The sequence below is a fragment of the Pseudorasbora parva genome, chromosome 23 (genome assembly GCF_024679245.1).
Source record: "Pseudorasbora parva isolate DD20220531a chromosome 23, ASM2467924v1, whole genome shotgun sequence".
NCBI lineage: Eukaryota > Metazoa > Chordata > Actinopteri > Cypriniformes > Gobionidae > Pseudorasbora > Pseudorasbora parva.
This window is the reverse complement of record NC_090194.1, coordinates 8,817,792-8,839,840: the sequence shown is the minus strand read 5'-3', so window position 1 is coordinate 8,839,840 and position 22,049 is coordinate 8,817,792. Positions and strand designations below refer to the sequence as shown.

The 22,049-nt window shown below is 39.9% G+C and overlaps 1 protein-coding gene across 3 annotated transcripts in view; it reads right to left on the bottom strand.

The window, feature by feature from the left end:
• cadm2a (cell adhesion molecule 2a) overlaps positions 1 to 20,484 on the bottom strand; it is a 604,121-nt gene extending 583,637 nt beyond the window's left edge. The window contains exon 1 of one of the 3 annotated variants that reach the window (XM_067434027.1): positions 20,005 to 20,484. In XM_067434027.1, coding sequence (XP_067290128.1) covers positions 20,005 to 20,065 — 61 coding nt within the window. In that variant the 5' untranslated portion in view covers positions 20,066 to 20,484. The remainder of the gene's footprint in view (positions 1 to 20,004) is intronic. The other 2 variants (XM_067434028.1, XM_067434029.1) reach the window with 2 other exon arrangements.
• Between the last annotated feature and the right edge of the window lie 1,565 nt (positions 20,485 to 22,049).

The following is a 22,049-nucleotide window of genomic DNA, read 5'->3' as shown; positions in this document are numbered from 1 at the left end:
TTTACTTACATTATTAATAAAATGGTACAATTTATAATATAATATAATAAATATAATAAATATAATATAATATAATATAATATAATATAATATAATATAATATAATATAATATAATATAATATAATATAATATAATTGCGGGTTCGACATTAAGCATTTTCATGTGCTTGTTCTTCAGACAAATAGTCATTCACTATTCCGAGTAAACATTTTAGGTAACACTTTACAATACAGAAGAATAGGGAGGACATAGTGAGGCCTTGTTCCAAACAGTTGCCATTATGAGTCTTTTTAATCATTGTTGTGTTAATCTGCTTTAGTTATAATATAATACCAGTTTGGTGTTACAGTGGAGTAGTCCTGATTTGCTGGCTTAATACCCCCAAACACAAATGACACATGCAGATTATACAGCCAAACGCCACCCCCTCCGTTCCTTCCCAATGCGGCCCGGGGTATGAAAACTCTGAGCGCTGCCCACACGAAGACGACAACTTTCATTTGTGGGGTGTCTTCACGTCAAGCGTGATCCCTGGGGCTGCTGCTGTGATGAGACGGAAACAAACAAACAAGTGTTCAATCTTTCTCCTGCTGCCACCTTTCTTATACCGCTGAGGAAAGCAACGGAAAAGCATTGCAAGCGCTGAAAAAGAAAAGAGAAGAAAGAACAAGGAGTTTCATTCGTTTCAAACATCCAGTGAGCCGGGTCTGTCTCTCAGATCCATGCAGAACAGGGGGAGACAATGCAAGAGAATTGAACCCAACATTATCAGCTCGGCACAAAAGCCTGCAGTCATCCCCTTCTTTCTCTCTCGCTCTCATCTCCCCCCTCTAATTCCATTTCGAAAATGCAAACCACTGTAAAACTCCTTGCTCGACTTGCAGTAATGTTATTTTGTATGAGCTTATTATACAAAGCTGCTTCTTTTCTGTTAGCAGTACAAATTTAGGGACAAGAGACTCCTTTGAGTTTTGAGTGCTGAACAGAAAGAAACAATGGCGTCAATGGCGATCTGATTCTCACTCATTCGCTCAATAAGAACTGGCCACTTTCTAAATGCGAAGGCCTTCAATGCTCAACAAACACTGACATATATATTCAGCATCTGAACCGCTGACTAACAATCATCATTTATCTTTTAGATAATGATAACCTACATGTAAGCAGGCATAAGGCCATGAAAGACACTGAACTCCCAGAAGAGCTTGTCATTAAACCCAGAAACCCAAACACATGCAAAAACATGTGCACGTCTTCAGAACCAAAGAGTGGCGAGGTATACGAGCGAGAGACGTGGGAGGAGCGAGCGAGAGCGGGGATGTGATTGCGAAAGAGCGTCACCTGCGAGGCACACCAGGTCTCGAGTCCTCTCATGAGGGAGCTCAGAGGCATATAAGGAGAGCGACACCAGTGAAGGACGAGAGAGGACCAGGCCTGGACTTTATGTTATGATTTTTTTTAATGTTGTGTTATGTGTGTGTGTGGGGGCAGTCGTCTGTGAGGGGCTGCCCGTGTTACTTTCATTTTGTTTCATTTTGTTTATTTGTTTGATTAAAGTCTGTTGAACGTTCACCGGTCCCCACCTCCCTTCCTTCCCATATGAACATACTTTATTACACAAAGATTACATTATTCTGCATTTAGGAGATACCAAAGGGGTGTCCAAATGACCTGCAGAGTTTAGCTACAACCTGCTCCAACACATTTTTGTTTCTAAAATGTCTCCTATACCCTTCTATAGAGCACTATTTGACAGGATTGACAACATTTACTAGGGGACAGTCATTTTTTGTGGTGTCCAAAACCATATGGGACACTATCTAGCGCAATTATTCAATCCAATAATGCTCCTCGATCAGGGGTGTTCAGTCCTGCTCCTGGAGAGCCAATGTCCTGCAGATTGTAGCTCCTAACAGATAATCAAGGACTTCAGGACCTCCACTAAAAACTTTCAGACAGGTGTGTTGAAGCAGTTTGAAGCTAAACTCTTCAGGACATCAGTCCTCCTGGGGCAGGATTGGACACCCCTGACCTCAATTATGAGTGTGAAACTGGTTTACACTCAAATGGCTACCAGCTAGGCTAGAAAGTGCCCATGCGCTCTTTTGGTGGACTATATTAGTTGATTGATGTAGGGATTGGTGAGGGTATATAGAGAGAGTGATTATAGTCTAGCAACCCTGAAGACCCTGATTAGCTGGTTCGTGTGTACTTAATCAGGATTGTAGCTAAACTCTGCGGGATAGTGGCCCACCAGGAGCAGGATTGGGCACCCCTACTATTCTTAAGCAATTTATTTTAGTTTAGTGCAAGAATGGATTGCTTTGTGTTTAAACCTACAACCTTTGGGCTCCAACCCCAGACTTTTAATCCACAAGCCAGACCAACTGAACTAAATGTCAGCCCAACATTTGCAAATGTAAATGTACGTTTCCAGACATCTAACATGCGTAAATCCCACCGTTTCTTGTTAAATCTTTCATTATGTGAAGGATTAGCACACAGACCAGGCCCCGCTCCTCATTCTCGGGCTGAGACCCGACTGGCAGCGTCTCGCATCTCTGAAAGTGATGAGAGCTGAAACTCTTGATTGCTGACTTGTCTGGCATTTGAGTTCAAAGCATCTGCAGGAAATGGCAGGCTAAGCGTGAGCTGGCACAGAGGCGCTGGGCTGGGGCGCGAGGCCGTAATGAAGTGCGCTGCCATCTCAGATCAGCCCGCTCCAATCCTCACAGGATCCATCAGCTTGTCTTATCTTTACTCATTAGAGGGAAGAGGCATTAAGAACGGTGGTTGCGTTGAGAACTACCGTGCCCTCTAAAAACAGGCAATTACACAGACGCCCCAGCATCCCGCAGAGGGACTGAGCCTCCATCAAACATACCATCACAAGACATGAATTACGTGTAAGGAAATTATCCTTTTAAATCCTCTCTTTTTTCCAGGTTGCTCATGCTGAATGCTCATAGAATGACCACTTTGTTTACTAACAGATGGAAAAGACAAAAAAAGACTAAATTCTTGAACTAGGGTAGCAGAGCACCATAACAGATGGTTAAAGGTCATTGCAGACCCCTGGATTAGCTAAGCTAGTCTGTGCAGACAGTCAGACAATGATAGTAGAGTGTGGTTTGGGTGCAAGCGTCTGGCCACATGGCTCTATTTTTAGCAGCACATGACAAAAGAATTAAGCAGGATTGCCTATCTTTAGAGTTATGGTTAGATTAACACCAAAGTTGCGTTTTCATACTTAGCACATAGCTGCTACTGGGTGTGAAACCACAGCTGCTGATGCATCTAAAACCCAACAAATTTCAATGCAATACATTGATTTTTAAACAGGTCCTGAACTGCGAGCATAGCGATGTGTGATCTGTTAACTGGAGCTATAAAAAAGTTCTATTTACCCTACCAAGTGTAAGGGAAAGAGGGTCTTTAAAATCAATGACCTGATAATAATAACTCTAAGACTGATTTTGTTCACTGATGCTTGAACGACAAAGCTAACACTCTTTAAGAATAGAAATAGAGGAAGTGTAGACTATCCACACAAATAGCAAGTCTGCCAGACAATTACAAATAAGAGAACTGAGAACCTATTTTTATTCAGACCTTGTTCCATTTTTAAAAAGTGATTTGGCGTTTTGGGGCCAGATTTACTAAACAGGACAAATTAGTGTGAGAGCGCAATTCCAAAAAAAAAAAAGCAGAGGGGAGTGGAAAGTTCTGCGCGTGATCTACTGATGACGTGCACATTAAAGAACACAGAAGCAGCGGGATCATTTTCATTGTGGTCAATGTAATCTACGACAGAGCAGTGCAAATTAGTGTACGGTTTTAGACATGCTTTTTTGTGGCGGTAAATAATGCCGCAAATACCAGTAAATTGACGAGTGCAAACCTTAGTAAATCATCTTGCATGATTTATTTTAATATTCTCTTCTCATATATATTTTGCGTCTGAAAGGAAAACTCCTACATATGCATATGCAATAAGGTCAGACACAAAAATAACTGAGTTCACACCTTTTCTGCGCTAGTGTGTTAAGTAAATCCTGACTAGTTTTTTAACAACAAAAGAGGGTTTGCGCTGGCATCAGCTTTAAGTAAATCTGGCCCTTGTACTCATAAAAGCCATTTGTTTGAGAATTGTACTACACTGGTTTTATATATATATATATATATATAGACTGATTTCCTAACTGTGTAGTCCAATGATTCCCAAAGGGATGACTCTTATGGGCCTATTCTTTTTAGTGAATCAAAAAAGGGTTTATCTCATCATTTGGCAAATTGAATCTCTTTTTCTCTTCACATATTCCTTCATTGTTAATAGAACTGTAATTGGTGGAAAAGGGAAAAGGGAAAAACGGAACAAGAATTGTTAGATTCCTTACAATCTACTCAGAAACTTCGAAATCCCAGACACTAATAGTCTGTATAATCTCAACCACTTTACATAAATTCTTCCTCCAGTGCACTAAAACGCAATACAATCATAAGAAATAACACATAAAGCACTCTAATTATATTACACTGCAGCAAACAAACACATAGAATATTGGAACCATGGGACACAGTTTATGCCGGATTATTTGTGTTATCATTCTGCCGTCAATTCTGTAATCTGTGGAAGCTCAATTTTAAGAGACTCGATTAGATCAACCACGAGTGGATCAATGATCCAGAGGGGAAGAAAGATTAGATGGAAGACCTCAAAATTGAATTATGACAAATCTTAAACACATATATAATCCTCTTCATGTGGATTTGAGGATATGGACTACTTCTGTCCTCTTACATTCCACGCGGTTCAACAAACACCCAGTCTGTAACCTCAAATGAAAATTCAATGAGCGACACAATGAGTTTAATAAGCTAGCATTTGCCTGACAGAACTGAAGCAGCATTCAAAGAGACAAGTCTTCTCAACAGGGGGGTGAAAACCACTGGTGAGAATGTTGGAACTGGATGTATGCTTTCAGTAAAGCTAGCAGGCTAATCTTCTGAAAAAGAACATGCAAACGTAGGAGGTATATGAGCTGGATTCAATCTTACTATCAGAAAATTAATTCAAGTTAATTATGTATACTTGTCTACCTTAAAACTACCCAATTTTAATTCATAATGAAACAAACCAGAGGAACCAACGACTGCAGTCATGATCAAATGCTAAACTGCCTCGAAAAACAGAGATACACTAAGTTTAGAGAGTGCAAAGAACAGGAAGCTCGACTTGCTTTTTATCTGCGAACTGTATCAGCAGCACCATGGAAGGGTGCAACATCTCCATCCTACACATGCCGAGAAACAAAGGCTGTAGGTCTAATGCACTACAGAGGAACGCTAACCTTCTCTGAGCAGGTGGACAGGACCAACCGATATCAAAATAGCACCACACTGTATTAACAGTTTATGTGTGTTTGCATTTTCTGAAAGAAATGTGTATCTATTCATAATATTTTTGCTAAACCTGAAATGAAATGTATAATAAAGCAGTCCCACCAGGATTTCACCATTTTGGGGATTTTTATAATTATTAAAATTAGTATTCCACTTACTATTTTATGTAGATGCACAATATTCAAAAAGAAAATAAGTATGAAATAAAGGGTGCATCATGATTTATCAAGGAGGTTTAGTATTCATGTATAAAATACTACAGAAATGTAAAATAAAAGACTGCACATTTTTCGTTATATGAATTAAACATACTGATCCTTATTAAAAGCTATTCAGCCAAGAGCAGTAAATGATTATCTCTATTACTAGTGTTATATGATTAACATTAACAATTAACATTAACATTATATACCACAGATAGCAGCAAGTTAAAAATCTGCTTTTATTAGGCTGATTTCATTTTAAGACCATGGATCCAATATATTGATAGACATCGAATTGTTTACATTCACTAAAGACATAACTGACTGGATTTACGTGAATACTCTCCAAGATGGGCATTTTGACATAACTTATGTGAATTTGCCCATTCAAATGTGTGACAGACGCATTAAGTTCTTTTTAAGTTCTTTTTTTGCATACGTGCAACTCTTTTTTTAACATCAAACTTTCCATGCGCTTTTGCATTATTTTGTGGTGAAATGGCAAATTATGCAGGGTCACCAAAAAAGGGAGACGCTCGCAGAATCATGAAAAACTGGAAGAACAGATAAAACGACTGCCACTAAATGGTAAAACAGGCACTTAAAGGTGCACTGTGTAAAATCAAGCGTATAGCTTCAGTTGTGGCAGGTCACGTTAGTCAAACTCGCATCAGCTGTCTGTCAGCTGATTATATCTACCTATAGGAATACGACTTCTATCGCCGCACACACACACACATATATCTCCTCAGTACTATCAGCAGCTATCGCATTTCTCCTGAGCTCATTTACCCTCCTCCATCCCCAGCTCCCCCTCTTGTCTAGTCAGGATTTAGTATTCTAATTCCCCTTGAATAAGACTAAATTCCTGAATTATTTAATGATATCAGCAATACATCATATTGGTTCTTTTCTGTTTACCCTAAAGGGGGGTTACTGCTGCTCTTCCTGCTCTTATTCATGTTAGGCTGCATGGATGCGCAGGGAGATCTTGCCCAGAATGGAACCATACTGCCAATTCAAACGATATGCTAATAGTCAATCAATCATCATTGACGATTGTGGTCCTGACAGAATTTAAGCTGCAACTCACCACCCACCACTCACCCCTCTATTTCGAAGAACATAGTGAAGCTTGGCTGACACAGGACAAAGATGCCATCGTCTGAGACAGCAGAGAGTAGCTGGTGCTCTATAGAGCAGTTTGCCCATTTAGGGCTTCTGTAGAAACATGATGGTGCAAAATGGTGACTTCACTGGAAAGGGATCAGTAGTGAATGTAGATAGGAACGGACAATTCTAAGGTAATAAAAACATAATAGTTCGTTATATAAGTTTTCTATACACCACTGAAAACATAGTTATGTATATTATATTGTATTTCTGTTAAAAGATCCTCATAAGTACTACACACTGCCCCTTAAACGAAGGACCCAAACCATATTTATTACCACTAATAGAAACTAGGAGGAAATTGTGCATGTGTGTGTGGTGGTGGTAGGGGGGGGGGAACCATAGCAACTGCATGTGCTGTCTACCACCCCCAATACCGAATATTATATTATTGCAGGGGACTTTTACTTATCTCATGCTTTCTTCAGAAATGTAATAATCTAGTTTTCATGTTTGCTAACAAGCTCTACATCCATTTCTAACTAATGGCTGAATCTGTCTATTTTTGTTCCGCATTTCCTACATAATTTTACATAGCATTGCTCTAATACCTAGCATAGCACCTGCAATAAAACGGCTCCACTAACAACTTGTTTGTTGTACAGGTTAATTAGAAGAAATGATTAGAATGAAAGTGCCTGACTTAAAGTAGCGAATGCAACTGCACAATGCTCAACTTATGGTCAGTTAAATGCTATGCTGACAATCTGGAAAACAGACTCGTTTACAGCAACATCTTTACTGCAAAATCAAACAAATGTAGTCATATGCAAATGTGGGGGAGCGTCGAGTTGGCTCCAGTTGGCTGCTGAAAGGGCTGATGGTCTGTTACTCACTGTGAAAAAGAGGAGGGGCGTGTTTGTGTGCGCGCGGCTGTGTTTGTGCATGTGCTCAAGTGTGCACGCACACTTTGGCAGGTGCATATTGTCCTGAGCTTCTGATTAATTGATTGTTTACTGTATTTGCAGGTGTTCAATTCTCTCTCACAAGAGGCAGATGGCATCACACAACCCCAACAGCAGACGACAAGAGTCGAAAGGGAGGTGGGGTGAGGGCCACCGAGAGAAATCGAGAGAAGAAATAAAGGAGGAGGGGTAGAAAAGAAAATGGTCAAAACAGATTTAGAGGCTGTTACAATCTAAATTAACTGACCATTTAAAGGCTCAAGTGATAATACCAGCAATTCCCCTACACATTTGTTTAAAACGTTGGCTGCGTTTACACTTGACATTAACATGCGACCTGTACCTAGATGTTGTCCATATACGCACTGAAAAAAAGACAAGTGAACACACTGAGGATCTTAAGCCTAGACCACACGTACAAGGGTATTTTTATGCTGCGTTCCAGGCAACCCGTAACCTGTGTTTTTCCGACCTTCTACCCGTGAAAATGCACTGGAACGGCCGTTAAACCCATGACTTCCCACCCGTGAACTCATACTAGACCGATGTACTCCCATTTACGAGTTTTGACGTCACATAGCCCGCGAAACAACAATGGCAGCCCCTACGGATGCGGTGTCAGACATTAAAAACCAAATCTTTCTTAAAATAAGGTATGGCTCTAACGTTATTTATCAGCAAATATTATGCATTTTCAGCAGCTTTTCTAGCGTTAGCTAGATTTTAGTCCATTGAGCGCAAGAATAAATTAATACCAAATACAGGTCCAAATATACAAATAATGTAAAATAAAAGGTATAACAACTTCTCTTGCCTTATTCGCCATTTTTTTCTCTCCACCGTTTTCCTAAAATAAGCAAAGTAAGCAGCTTTGACAATAGAAGTGATTGTAAATGAGCATCAAGCCACATTTGGTCCAACATGCTTGTTAACATCTAGCTACCAAAATTCCTCGTGCTCAGGTAGTTATGCGTGACTTTGCCTGAAATGCTACAAAGTGAGTCGTGGTTTGAAGTCGGAACTTATGGGCTCAAAAACCTGCCTGGAACACTAGCATTATGAACACAAGTTTTCCTCCTTTGCTAACCCCCCCACCCCCCCTCGCTATGAAGTAGGGATGTTACAGGAATCAAAATTCCAGTAGTAGGTACCAATACCGTAAACATTTGACTGTACTCAGTACCAATTTTGGTATCACAGCAAAATTGTATTATTAATAGAGGTGTATTATTATTATATAGAGAGGTAGCTAAAACTACTGTACAACAGTAGCCTAATATATTCTGTCAATATCTTCACTGAACTTTTATTTTGCCAGGTTGCTTTGAAGACTTTTTAGTGTCTGTGTTTGATATAACCATTTTCTCTAATGAAAAGGTAAATTCTCATGAAGTAACAGTTCATGTGTTCATGTCCTCATATAGTGACACAGCAGTTGGCAGAGACTACAAAGACAGAGCGAGTGGAGCGCGAGCGTGTGTGTGCGCCAGTGCATTGCTTCCCATTACTCATACAGAAAAGCAGAACATGCAGGACCACCATTTAAACAGTATTTTGCAGTTTAATATTAACATAAACTTGTATATAATCAGCTACAGTCTGGAGCCCTGCTCTTAGATAAACACGGAAGCGACTGAACGCAGCTGCGGGTACCGGATATACTCTGGAGTCAGTACCGACTTGGTACCGAAGTACCGGTACTTGTGACATCCCTACTATGAAGCGTTATCAAGACCATGCCAAACCAACAGTTGGTGATATAACGTTAACGTAAAGCCATTTTAGCTAATCAGAAGCCCGGAAAAACGGTTATTACCGGTTCCGGTTCTCAATTTAGTTCGGGTTTCAGTGACCAGATACTGCGTTTGCGTGTGGGCGAACGGCCAAATCGCAGTTTTTAAAAATACCCGTGTGGACAGAGCCTTAGCGTAAAGTTAACACAATCCAGCTGTTGTACAATCAAGGGCGGAGCAGATCGCAAAAATAATGGAAAGTTTGTCCTTGTAACAGAAACCTGCAGAACCCACTACTTCAGGTCGACTTTGCACTGGGGCCACCCTCTGCAGACTTTTTTTTTTACAGCATGGGAAAGAGAGATCCAATCGGTACAGAAGTCACTTGATGTTGACAAGCGTAAACAGCTGATTGACTGATGATCCTATCTGCTTGATCAGATCACGGCGATCGCATGGAAACACAGCCATTGTGTCGATTACTGAGCTCTACAATCCTGCTCTGAAACACGTGTCCTGTCCTACTAAGCCGGTGTTTGTTGCCAAGCATCTTCAAACCTCAAAGCCAGACAGCGCAGTTGTGAAAGCCACATCTATTAGAGAGAGTGACAGGCGACAGTGGGCGGAAACGGATCTTTGTAGGTAATCTCTCTCATAGGAGAGCCTGCAGGGGGGTTATTTTCAGGCATTTGATTTACTGACCCTCATCCCCCCCAAATGCCTCCAGCTCGCCGTTTGCAGATGTTCAATTTTACTGAACTAACTATTTCATCTACCGTTGTCAATAAAAATGATTGATTACCCAATCGCAGAGCAAGCCCGGAGCAGGTGTCGTCTCTTGTGAAAGATTGTGCCGCATGCTGGCAAAATCCGAGATTATTTGGAAGAGAGGGTAGCTAATTTTCCATAAAATCCAAATGAAAACAGTAGAGGGCACAATGAAAACAGAGAGGAGTGAACTATGAGTCAAGGACGTCTTGCTGTTTTTTTTGTGTTTTTTTGTGTTCTTTGGTTTCACTTTTGTATTGTGTTTGTAATGTAACAGGATTTCACAAACTCTCATGCTTTTACTCATTCCTCATTTATACATAAGTGGATTTCACACACAAATGATAATGTTGTCATTATTTACTATTGTCGTTATACTGCCATTCAGTCGTTTCAAATTAAATGTTCATTCTGCAGTGAAAAAATAAATTAAAAAATCAAACAATTTAACACATATTATGCACATTAATATGGTCCAGATCAGAAAAACTTTGATCCCCATTGACCTTCACTGAATAGACAATTTTTTTTAAAAAATAAAATAACATTTACGGTAAACAAACAACAACTGTGGATACCAGAAATAACTGTAAAAATATCATGGCAATGTTTCAGGTATTAAAGGACGGCATTTTGGTGCCTGTATCTTTTACAACTCATACTTTTTTACTGTAAACATTTTCAAAATATCTTCTTTGGTTATGTATGTTTGACAACACGAAAGGGAGTAAATAATGAATCCCAACTTTCCATAAATTAACATTTTTTCAGTACAAAATGTTGAGCATCATATTTGAATATAGCTTGTTTGAATACACCTCAAGTCATATCTTAATCTTGATATAATTCCTTTGCGTCTCTTGCATGAGCTTCAATGAGATTAGCAGACATACTGTGAGCTTAAGCAAATCATTTAAAATATCCAACACAAAGGCTAATCGGATACAAGAACACTAAGACAAGCCATTACAAAGCCTGTCAGTCAGTTACCAAAAAAAACAAAAATCCATCTCAAAGGTCAATTGAGTAGTATAGACGACATGTCTGTGAGAAAATGACAACTGCTTAATCACCTACATAACTGCTACGTTACATGCTTTATTTTGTAGAAGATCTCCTCCGAGACTGCTGTCATGATTCAGCAGAGTTTGTGTTTTGAAAGCCATTCAAAAATCACTGCAAAAGGCCATCTTCTTTCCAGCGCCTTTTGGGAGAAAAGGAAGTGTTATGCCAAGCACTAGCTGTACCACAGAGCGGTTGACAGTTCCGCCCACTTTTTGTTTTAACTTTTTCAAACACCTGGAAGAACAAAAGAGGGCCTTTGATCACAGGAAATCCCTCACGATTACAGCAGGGCTTCAGCGGCTTAGCTCCATTCTGAGTCTGGGGGAAACGCTCCAGGGCCTAGATACTTGTATGCAGACTGAACGCAAGATAGAGAGAGAGGAAGAGGGAGATGAGACAGTGGGATGAGGAGGAGAAAGACAGACATGAAACGCAAAGATGGAGAGAGTGAGAGAGAGAGCGCAAATATCTCGGCTGCTCTGTTTAGGAGGCTTCCAGCAACCCAACAAGAGGACAAATACAAAGAAGAGGAGGATATTCACCTCTAATCCTGTTCTCCATCCTGGCTCAATCAGCCAGCCAAACAAACACCCACATACGCAACACAGTGAGAAAGAGGGACACGCTCAGCCTCTTTGCACTCTAAAGAAATGAGAGAAAGAGACTTGAACTGCAATGATACCACACGCACATGACAGAATGGGCCATAGGAAGAGCTCCGTATTGCAGCCCAAAGAAAGAGGCTTGTGCAATCTGTGTTGTTCCTCTGCTAAATTAAACCCGAACAAATACTTATTCTAGTCAGCAGAAATGGCAGCTTATGCCTCACTCCATTTCTCACCTGTCTGAGCACATTTGCCTGTGCTGCCGCTCACCTGCACAGATGCTTTTCACGCTCCACAACTGACAAAGACAACAGACCGGGAATGAAGAAAAGGCCATTAACCTCCCCTTTCAATATAGATACGACTGCACACACACACACACACACATAAACGCCAGCGCTCTCCTGAAGGAGATCTTTCCCACGCTACTTCCATAAAAGGGCCGGGTCCGGGAAGGCCAATGCCTAGTTTGGAGTCACTCTGTTGGGATAAGCTGGTTGAGAGGCAGGGGGCCAGAGACTTGCTTCAATGCACACTAGCCCACTCAATGAGGTATGAAAGGAGCATAAATAATGTTTTTCGCCCTTAAAATCGTTATTTTTTGTTTTCCCTATCCGGCTGGGTTGGCTTTCAGAATTTGTGTATGCTTTGCATGAAAAGATCCGAGCAGGGTTTCAGAACACAGGGATGTCGAAGCCGGGAAAGACAGAAAGACTAAGAAAGATTGTGTGTACACAAGCAGTCCGTGAAGAGGGAACGTACCCGCAAAACAGAAACAAGTATAAAGGCGTACATCCTCTATGAAGCAGGACCACATAGTCCTCCCACTCAGTTCTGGTGTCTCTGAGGAGGGAGCCAAGCTTTGCTATTACTCACAGCAGACGTCCACACAACAGCACTTCACAGGGACTATAGTACTCCACACTCAACTCCAGGGAGGAGCTGCACTGTCTGCCACACGCTTTGCATAACCAGCACCCCCCCACACCCCCCAGCAGCTGGCAGCATGCAGAGATCCCCACTAACGGATGTGCCAGGGATGTGTTCGCACTTGTGCTTCACACATTTGACCTCAGCAAGGAAGGCTGGCATGGCTTTAAGAGTAATCGATGACCAGCACATTAAAGGCAGCTGGAATTGCATGCCCACTGCAGATGGCCACTGACTGGAGCACTGAAAAACGCAGTAAAAAAATGGGTTTCATGTATAACATTTTATATAAGGGAAAGTGTATTTTAATTTACTTAATAGCCGCATATTGATAAAGGGATTTTTAAAAGTACAAAAAAATATATATTTCGTTTCTCAATATGACATAATGGGTCTACATAAGTATGGAGGTAAAAAGTGGGTTAAAATACTTTTCGATTAATTATAGTCAGGGTTCTCACATCATTGACCAATAAACTTTCATGACTTACATAATTTTCCAGTCTTAGATTTTTTACAAATTCTGCTTAAAAGGCACAATTTCACAGAGATTAATAACCAATGTTTAAGTTTTAAGCCAACCATATCTATAAATTGCTAAAAACTTATATCTATATATCTATATATATATATATATATATATATAGAGAGAGAGAGAGAGAGAGAGAGAGAGAGAGAGAGAGAGAGAGAGAGAGAGAGAGAGAGAGAGAGATTATGCTCAAAAATAGCACATTCAACACAATGAAATATAGAATTCATCATTTGAAGGGATGGTTGCATGCAATTTCCCTTTTTTAACTTTAGTTAGGCCATCCTTAAAAATATTCTTGTTTGCCGTAACCCGACCGACCCTGTCAATTTAGGGCCGACTCAATTTTTTATTTTTTTCCCCTTTTAGTCCGACCGACTTGCCGGTTGTAAATTGGCTTTAAGACCGACCAATTTCTTTTTTTACTTTTCAAACAACTAATACAACAGTAATAAAATAATATGAATTATATTTTAGTAAGTATTATAAATGTATAAATTGCCTGGGCCATACAAACGAAGGCTACGTTCTTTCATTTATAGAAAAACCCGTGACGTCATCTATGTTTACACTATGGTTAACGGATGTCACACTATGGCCTGCACGTGCGTTCGTTTCGGCGGTTTCGGCTCATACTCTTATTCACTGTAACGTTAGACTGTTAAAGCCCTGTCGGAGATTTCGCCGCATTGTGTGACAGGAGTCAGGACAATGGACACGTTACACACACCAGGCAAGTGCACTGCAGAGGGGAGGGCTTTGAGCCCTGCCCTTTTTGAAAATTAATCAAAAGTGCCCCTCTAAACATTTATCATTACTATATTGTGGCGAATAAAACATATTTTGAATTATAATTAATATAACAACGTGTACAAAACAGTAACAAATGGCGGAAAAGCCGTTTATCTTGTCTCTGTCAGTCTGAAATGTCGTTGTCATAACGCGTTGCTATGGGTAGCGTGTGTTCTGCTCGACCCCAGCGCGTGGTGGGAGCGGCGGCACTGGTTGTAACTTGAAAAATAATGCTTTATGTATGGTTCTGTCGATGGATACACGTGCACTACAACAGCGATAATAAAAGAAAAAGTGGGCAAAACGGTCTATCTTTGTAAACTGTGTTCAATGCATGCGAGTGCTGCCGTATGACCAGTCATTTTCGCCATCATCACTCATAGACCGTAAAAAAATAGTCATCACTCCGTATATTCGCCAGAAGACGCGAATGAGAACCCTCTGCAGTGAGAGAAGATCTGTCTCTGTGCGCAGCGCGCGCACGGCTCACAGCGCGCAAATATTGAGTTCTTTCAAGTCTTGCGTTTGAACGGATAAACTCACACAAAAAGTATGTCAACATGTCGATCTTGATGAGTATCCATCAGACAGTCTGTATATGCCTTAAGAAAACTTTATACAGTTGAGAAAGACGATGCATATCTCTGTATTAGGTCTTAAAGGGGCAGTAGCCTTTACTGCTGTCTGTCAAACAAAAGATAAGGACTCACTCACTGCTCTTGATTGAATAGCTGGTTATAGCTACTTAATTAATTGAATTCATAAAAACAACTTTTTGCTTTTTAATATTCAAATGCACTAGTCTATATCACCAGATGCGTTGGTCTGGCAAGAAGTGCAAGCCACTTCAGAGACACAGATAGTTGCGTGTTCTGAGTTAACACAATCGAGCGTACAAATAAGAAACATATCACGGGAAAATACTAAAACGGGAAGACAGCGGGAAAAGAGCTAAAATACGTGAGAAACCTGGAAAAAAAGGGAGGGTTGACAGCTATGAGTCAATGACAGCTAGCTGGTGGTTGGACCCTTTTCTTAAAGAATGCACCTGAAATTTATGCAATAAACATGTTTTTGACAAATATTTCAATTTGTTTGTGGTCTATATAGCCTGCAATTAGCCTACACGCCCGAAGGCACGGCTTGAAGACCCAGTCAGTGATGTCACGATATGCCAATTTGTTTAAATTCATACCTACGTAATCACCATCACCAAAAATGTACTTTTTTTTTTGTATTAAAATTAAAAAAAAAAAATATAGACCTACCTACCGACCCTTTTTTTAAAAATTTTTACTGTTACTGCAAACCAAAATATTTTTAAGGATGGCCTTAGTGTGTAATGTTGCTGCTCGAGCATAAACAGTATCTGCAAATTACAGCGCTAAAAGTTCAATGCAAACGGAGATATTGTCTTTGGCAGTTATAGCAGTTTATTGCCTACAAAAAAAGGACGGTTTGGACTACAACGAGCTACTTCCCAGGTCGGTGACATCATAAACCCTCGCTAGTCACCGCAGATGTGACTTCTGCCTGTAATGGTGAGGGGCGTGGCGTTTCTGGACAACCTGTGCTTGGCACTTCAGCCAATAAAAATACATGAAACTACATTTGGCCATCTAACCAATCTAAGACCATTGAGTTTTTCGGAGGGATGGGCTTTATAGAAGCAGGAAGCAAACGAGACGTTCAAAGGACAATGGAGACAGCGGTGTGGATTAAAGGTCAAATATAAGAAAAATATGGCGTAAAGGAAAAAAAAGAAGTATTAAGACATGTTATACTGTGACCCATAAACACAACCAAGCCTAGAAAAAAAACCACGGAACCACCCCTTTAAGATTTTTAGCATGTCATTTATCTAAATCTACATTTCACATACATGATTAATGCTTACATTTTTAGCCAAATTCAGCCAGCCAGACAAATTTGCGCTTAAAAGACTTCTAATAGCTGTCCAAACCAAGCGGCAACCTCCCCCAGTTTCTGTTGAAGCCAATATGGAAGTGACTTAAACTGCACTTCCTCGACTGGCCACTAGGGACAGGCTCCAGAAGGGAGCAGAATCTCATTGAGCCCCATGATAAAAATCCCAATTTTACAGAAAAAAAAAAAAAAAAATACATGTTTACAGCCTGGTACAAATTGTGGTTTTGGTCTATATGGCTAATTTTGCCCTTCATGACAACTGAGGGGGGTGATTTTTTTTTTTTACCTCATTAATTTACATTATATAAAGCCTTAAAGTTCTGCATAATTAAGGGCGTGGTCACTTTGAGTGACAGGTGGATAGCCATTTATCCGCTGTCGGTTAATCATTGCTTCACCTAAGCTCCGCCCACATACCGCCTCTTTCCCCATTTTCTGTTATCCATGCGTGAAGCAAGATGGCAACGGACAGCTCGACCTTACTTTACAGTTTAGAACTGCTCGTCGGAATTGTATGGGTGTCATCATGGACATTACGTCCATATTTGTTTACAGTCTAAAGTCCACCTTGACATCTATAGACGTCTAACATTAGCACAAGAATAGAGAGTCATCTATAGAACATGAACAAGTCAAAGAAATGAAACCAAACCCTTGTTATCACTGTTGAGTTTGCTTACATGATGGAATATCACACATAAAAAAATGACATGTAACCAAATTCAAGGTTATTTTGACTAGAAGTGGGTAACTCATCTGATATCCTGACAATATTGGTCTATAGTTAACCGAGACGGCTATTGCTTGCTGGGTGGTCTGTGGGTAAATCAGAAAATGATATGTTGCGAGATAATCGATCAATGTATCACTGAAATCACAATGATCAGATCTATCGATCACCAATTGAAGAACAGACAGGGCTACCAGAACCCTCTGACCTCCATCGCTCAAAAATCACCATGGTTACCGCACTTTTTTAAGCCTATTAACACGGTCACACATGGTAAGCAGGTGCAGCCAGACTCTGGGAGGTGTGTTAAAGAACCGAAGGAGGCACTTGCAAGCCAGTAGGGCTGTTGACTGGGTGCTGAGAGACACAGGCTCTGTGATTTACGGGCAGAGAGAGAGAAGGCTGGGGGAATCAATACATTGCTTCAGTCTCACGCTTGCTGCCGACTCATTAGAAGTGAAGCCTTGAGGAATGTGCTTAATTATCTCTGATTATTAATGGCCCACCTCTCAGACTGATTATCAACACACAGCATAGGGTATTTTGTCAAAAGATGGGGCAGAGGAGGGAAGCCACACGCACGCATACAGACCGGCGAATGCAAATACTGTCTTTCTCTTCTGTCTCGCTTGCATTCATCCTGCACATTCATAAACTGCCAGACCTGCAAGCCAGACTGTTTGAGATGTAAACACCTCTGTTCCGAAGAGTCATGTTTCACTGATATCCAAGCCAGATTGAAATACCCATTTTTGGGTGATATGTCTTGACATTACTTTATGAGCTTGTAACGAATCTAACACTGAGGAAACATCTCTAGTGGTCGAGGAGTCTTACGAGTGCTTGAATTTATTTATTTCATTTTTTGTTGCATTTTGCAGAGTAGCCGGAGTCAGAATTTTTGTGCTTTTGTACTACAAACAAAAATACTTTTGTAAATTGTAATGCTGCAAATATATTTCAATATATCAGTTATTTGCCTACAGCCTTTTTAAAATTCATGAGCTAGGTACTTACTATTTTGCGACATCAAAACCGTAACCATTTTTTAAAAAGGTGTCCATGTCAGAGTCATGATGAGCAAATATTTAGGCATAATAATATATTCACAACTTACATTTAAAAAAACGAATTGGGAATAGAATTACATTTACCGGTAATCTGGTCAATATTAGACACATTAGAAATAATTTAACCCCTGAGGCCTCAAAGTTATACATTATGGCATGATCTTTTTACATATGAATAACTGCATTACTAGCTGGAAGCAGACGGGGGACCACATTACAATCAATAAAAGACTCTATCAGCAGGCTTTGAAAATACTGGATAAAATGTGTAATTTATATCTGGGAAAATATGATTATATTTGCTGATATTTTACTTGAGTATAAAATGTTGCATGGTATGGCACCACATCCACTTCATAAGTTTATTAGACAAAACCATAGGCCTAGCTCATCTACTAGAGCCACTACTAGAGGGGATTGTATAATACCACATAGATTAAGTTTGTTTGACCAGTCAGCTTTTTCTTATAGCGCTCCACATAAAATAAATATTACATATTTTACTTCATCTTCAGCATCAATAAAACAGTGGTTATTGAATAATCAATCATAATTTGGAGTAGTTGCTTGTTTCTGTCTACTTATATTTAAAGCTATTCTGTATTTGTATTAATATTTTGTATTTGTGTTAATACTTTGATTATGGTTATGTTTGCTTGAATGTGTTTTATTAGCCTATGTTTTATGGACATGTGGACTATCAACTTGCCAGGGACTACAGATGAAAAAAAAAAAAAAAGCTTGTATGGCTAAATATGGCACATACTGGACTTGAATACTCAAGGTAATTAATGTGCACTGTCCCTTTTAAAATAAAATAAAAATTGACGTGAACACGACGGTTGTTAACTTCAGCAAGACAATATCTGGGATTAGTCTCGTGAAATTTCTGAATGAAATAATCTGAAAACCGGGCGGTGGCTGCTGCTAACTAGATATTGGCGGGACGGCGTAACCTTACTCTCAAGGGACACAAAACAAATACTCACATTTGAGCAGTTGTACACTGAGCACATCCTGCGGAGGCATAAACTTACCTCTAAACCTCAATTAAGGCTAACATTACCTTCCCAGTGCGCCTAAAAGCAATAGGCACGTTCAGTTGACGTATTCATCAAGTATTCCTGTCACACGCTCACCCCGCGCGAATACTTCGCTCGACCTTGCCCTGCTGATCCTGTTTACAGTGTCGCGCGTGAATGATGAGCACCGGCCGAAACTACAAGACTTGAGGTAAACAACACAGAAATGATGACAGCTGTCTTTATGAACTTTTGATATTGCGTAATGTCCAGTTTACTGTTTGAAAATATGGGTGAATAATACTAACCAAGTGTAAACTGACAGGTGTACTTGATACGCTTTCTCTGAGAGGAAAAAAAGCTGATGCTACTACGACCCCAAGATGCGGATTGCCGCAAATACCATACATCCAGAAGACGAGAATGTCTCAAAAACACACCCAAACCTGATTACGGGTGTTAAAAAGCACTTAATCTATTAGCTTCACGCTCCGCGAGAAATCTAGGGCTTTTCTAGACAGAGCAAAAACATGATAATAAACGACCACGTTTGAGGGGTAAAAGAGAAAGCTTTATTAGGCTACCTCATAACTATGGCACATCCCTGCAAGAATGAAATGTGCCTCAAAATGTATCACAAATAAATGCCCCATATGAATTTAATGCTATAAGATGCCACTAAAAGACACATCGCATTTCCAAACAATACAGACGTGCCTAACTACGCCTATAAGCGTACACAGTTTTAAAATGCAATTAAAGCCATGCATTTAAAGTTTCCGATGAGATGACGCAAAGGCTGTATCAATTAAATCGCATTCACACTATTGGTGGTGAGTTTGTCTATAACACATTTTGACTGGTAATCCATAAAAGCGGGGCTCTAGCTCAGCAGTGTGTGCAGGCTTATCCGTGATAAGATTCTGTATCAGTGTTGGGCAAACGTGCACTGCACAATTCCTTCAGAGCAATGATGACTAACGGGAAACTGTCCCCGTACTCACTCGAGGCCCTTTGGAAATATTATGTAAATGTATATCATCATCATTCCAGAGCATAATGCTCTTCCTACATGGCGCGTAATAATGATGAGCCCCCAAATTGCAATGCGCTGCATAGGCTGCTTAAAGTTTGAAGCGCTCTTACCTTTAAGGACGATCCCGCAGACGCTGTACAGGGTAAACAGCATATGCTGCTTCACCATCATATTGCCTTCCTTCTATAACAGCTGCCCGCTTGCCGTCAACACACTTTCTTCGCTCTTTCGCTTCTCCGCGCGCTGATGATGGTGCTTATCCAGGTACAGACCGCTGCAATCAATACTACAGGCTCCTTCGATAACTTCTCCTCGGTTGAAGTCCCACTGCGCTTTCCGCACGCCGTTCACTTGACGCTCGGACTGAGCTCGAGAAGTGCGAAGCGCTCCAACACAGTAGAAAAGTACAGCTCGCGCATCTATCGCCTCCTGGGAGCGCGAGCAGGCAGAGTCCCGCCTCCGCAGATTGACAGATGAGGACGGGGAGCCAATAGCGCGCGCCTGGAATTATTCTCCGCTTAAACTGGTTCTCGACTCCACAGTCCTTGTGATTAAACGAACTGGGACATATAATGAGTGCGTGCAATGGCACTGATTGTCTTCTGTCTCGTTGTAACGTATTGCGCAACGGAACGATCCGGATATGGGTTGACTAATGATGATTTAGGCGCGTTTTCATGTGGATGTCATTACTGTACAGCAGTCCTGAATGGACAGCTACCGTGGGCAAGCAGGATACCTCTTACCGGGATCAAATAGACCTGACTGTGCTCAGTTCTACTACTGATACAAACCACTAGGCGGATAATATTGCATCGTCGTCATTCTGTGCATTATCAATCCAGCAAAGATTTCAAAGCAAAAAATAACGATATTCATTATATGTGACATTGGATCACAAAACCAGACATTGGGGTCTTTTTTCTTCGTCTTCCTTCTTTTTTAACTGATAATTATACATCACCCGATTGGTGAATATTGCTTTCCATTGATGTATGGTTTGTTAGGATAGCACAATATTTGATATATCCTACTGAAAATCTGGAATCTGAAGGTGCAAAAAATCTAAATAGTGAGAAAATCGCCATTAAAGTTGTCCAAATGAAGTCCTTAGCAATGCATAATACTACTAATAATACATTTTTTTATATATTTACATTTGGACATTTACAAAATATCTTCATGGAACATGATCTTTACTTAATCCTAATGATTTTTAGCATAAAAAATTAAAATTTGACATACAATGTATTGTTGGTTATTGCCAAAAATATACCTGTGCAACTTATGACTAGTTTTTTGATCCAGGGTCACAAAATATAAATGCAGCTACAAAATTACTGAGTATGTTGTCACATTAGGGGTAAGTTGCCAGTGGATCCTGCCGTTATAAGCTTTACAGCAACATTTAAACACACTGGAAAAAATAATAATATTTCTTTTGCAAGTTTTTGCAAGTTTAAAAAAAAAGAAGTAAATTTCACATATGGAAGTATGTAAACTCTTAAAAAAAATAAGTTAATTAAGTTAAGTGAATTTAACCAAGAAAAGCAAAAAGTAAAAGTAATTTTAACTTAGCCAGTAAAAGGCTGAGTAATTTCAGTTGAAGTTTTCTTTTGCAATATGTTTTACTCAAACAATAGAACACTGAAGTAAACCTCTAAAAATCGAAGTAATTAATACGGTAACATTCAATTGATCTTTTTTGAGTATGAATGTATCATTCTGAGTATAAAATTAACTCTAACTGTCCCAAAATAGCAAATGACTAAACCTAATGACATGCAATGATAAAACAATGCAAATACAGCTAAAAAAAAAAACTTATTAATTATTCAAGCCCCCGTGAATGAAGGGTACACCAGTATCAAAAAAGTTGTGTAGTTTTACTTAATGTTGATATTTACACTTAATCTCAACATGCTTGAATTGAGTACTAATATAAAACCTTTTTTTAATTCTTGCCTGAACTAACATTTTCATGAAATTACATTCTTCTTCTTTTTCCTGTATAGTACTTACTTCACCACAGAATATATTTTTATCAGTGATTGTGAAATTGTGTAAGATGTTTTAAAGAATTCATTATTATTATTATGGGGGGGGGGGGGGGGGTCAAGTTTTCAGGTACAATCACAGGCGTAGTTGACTCTTG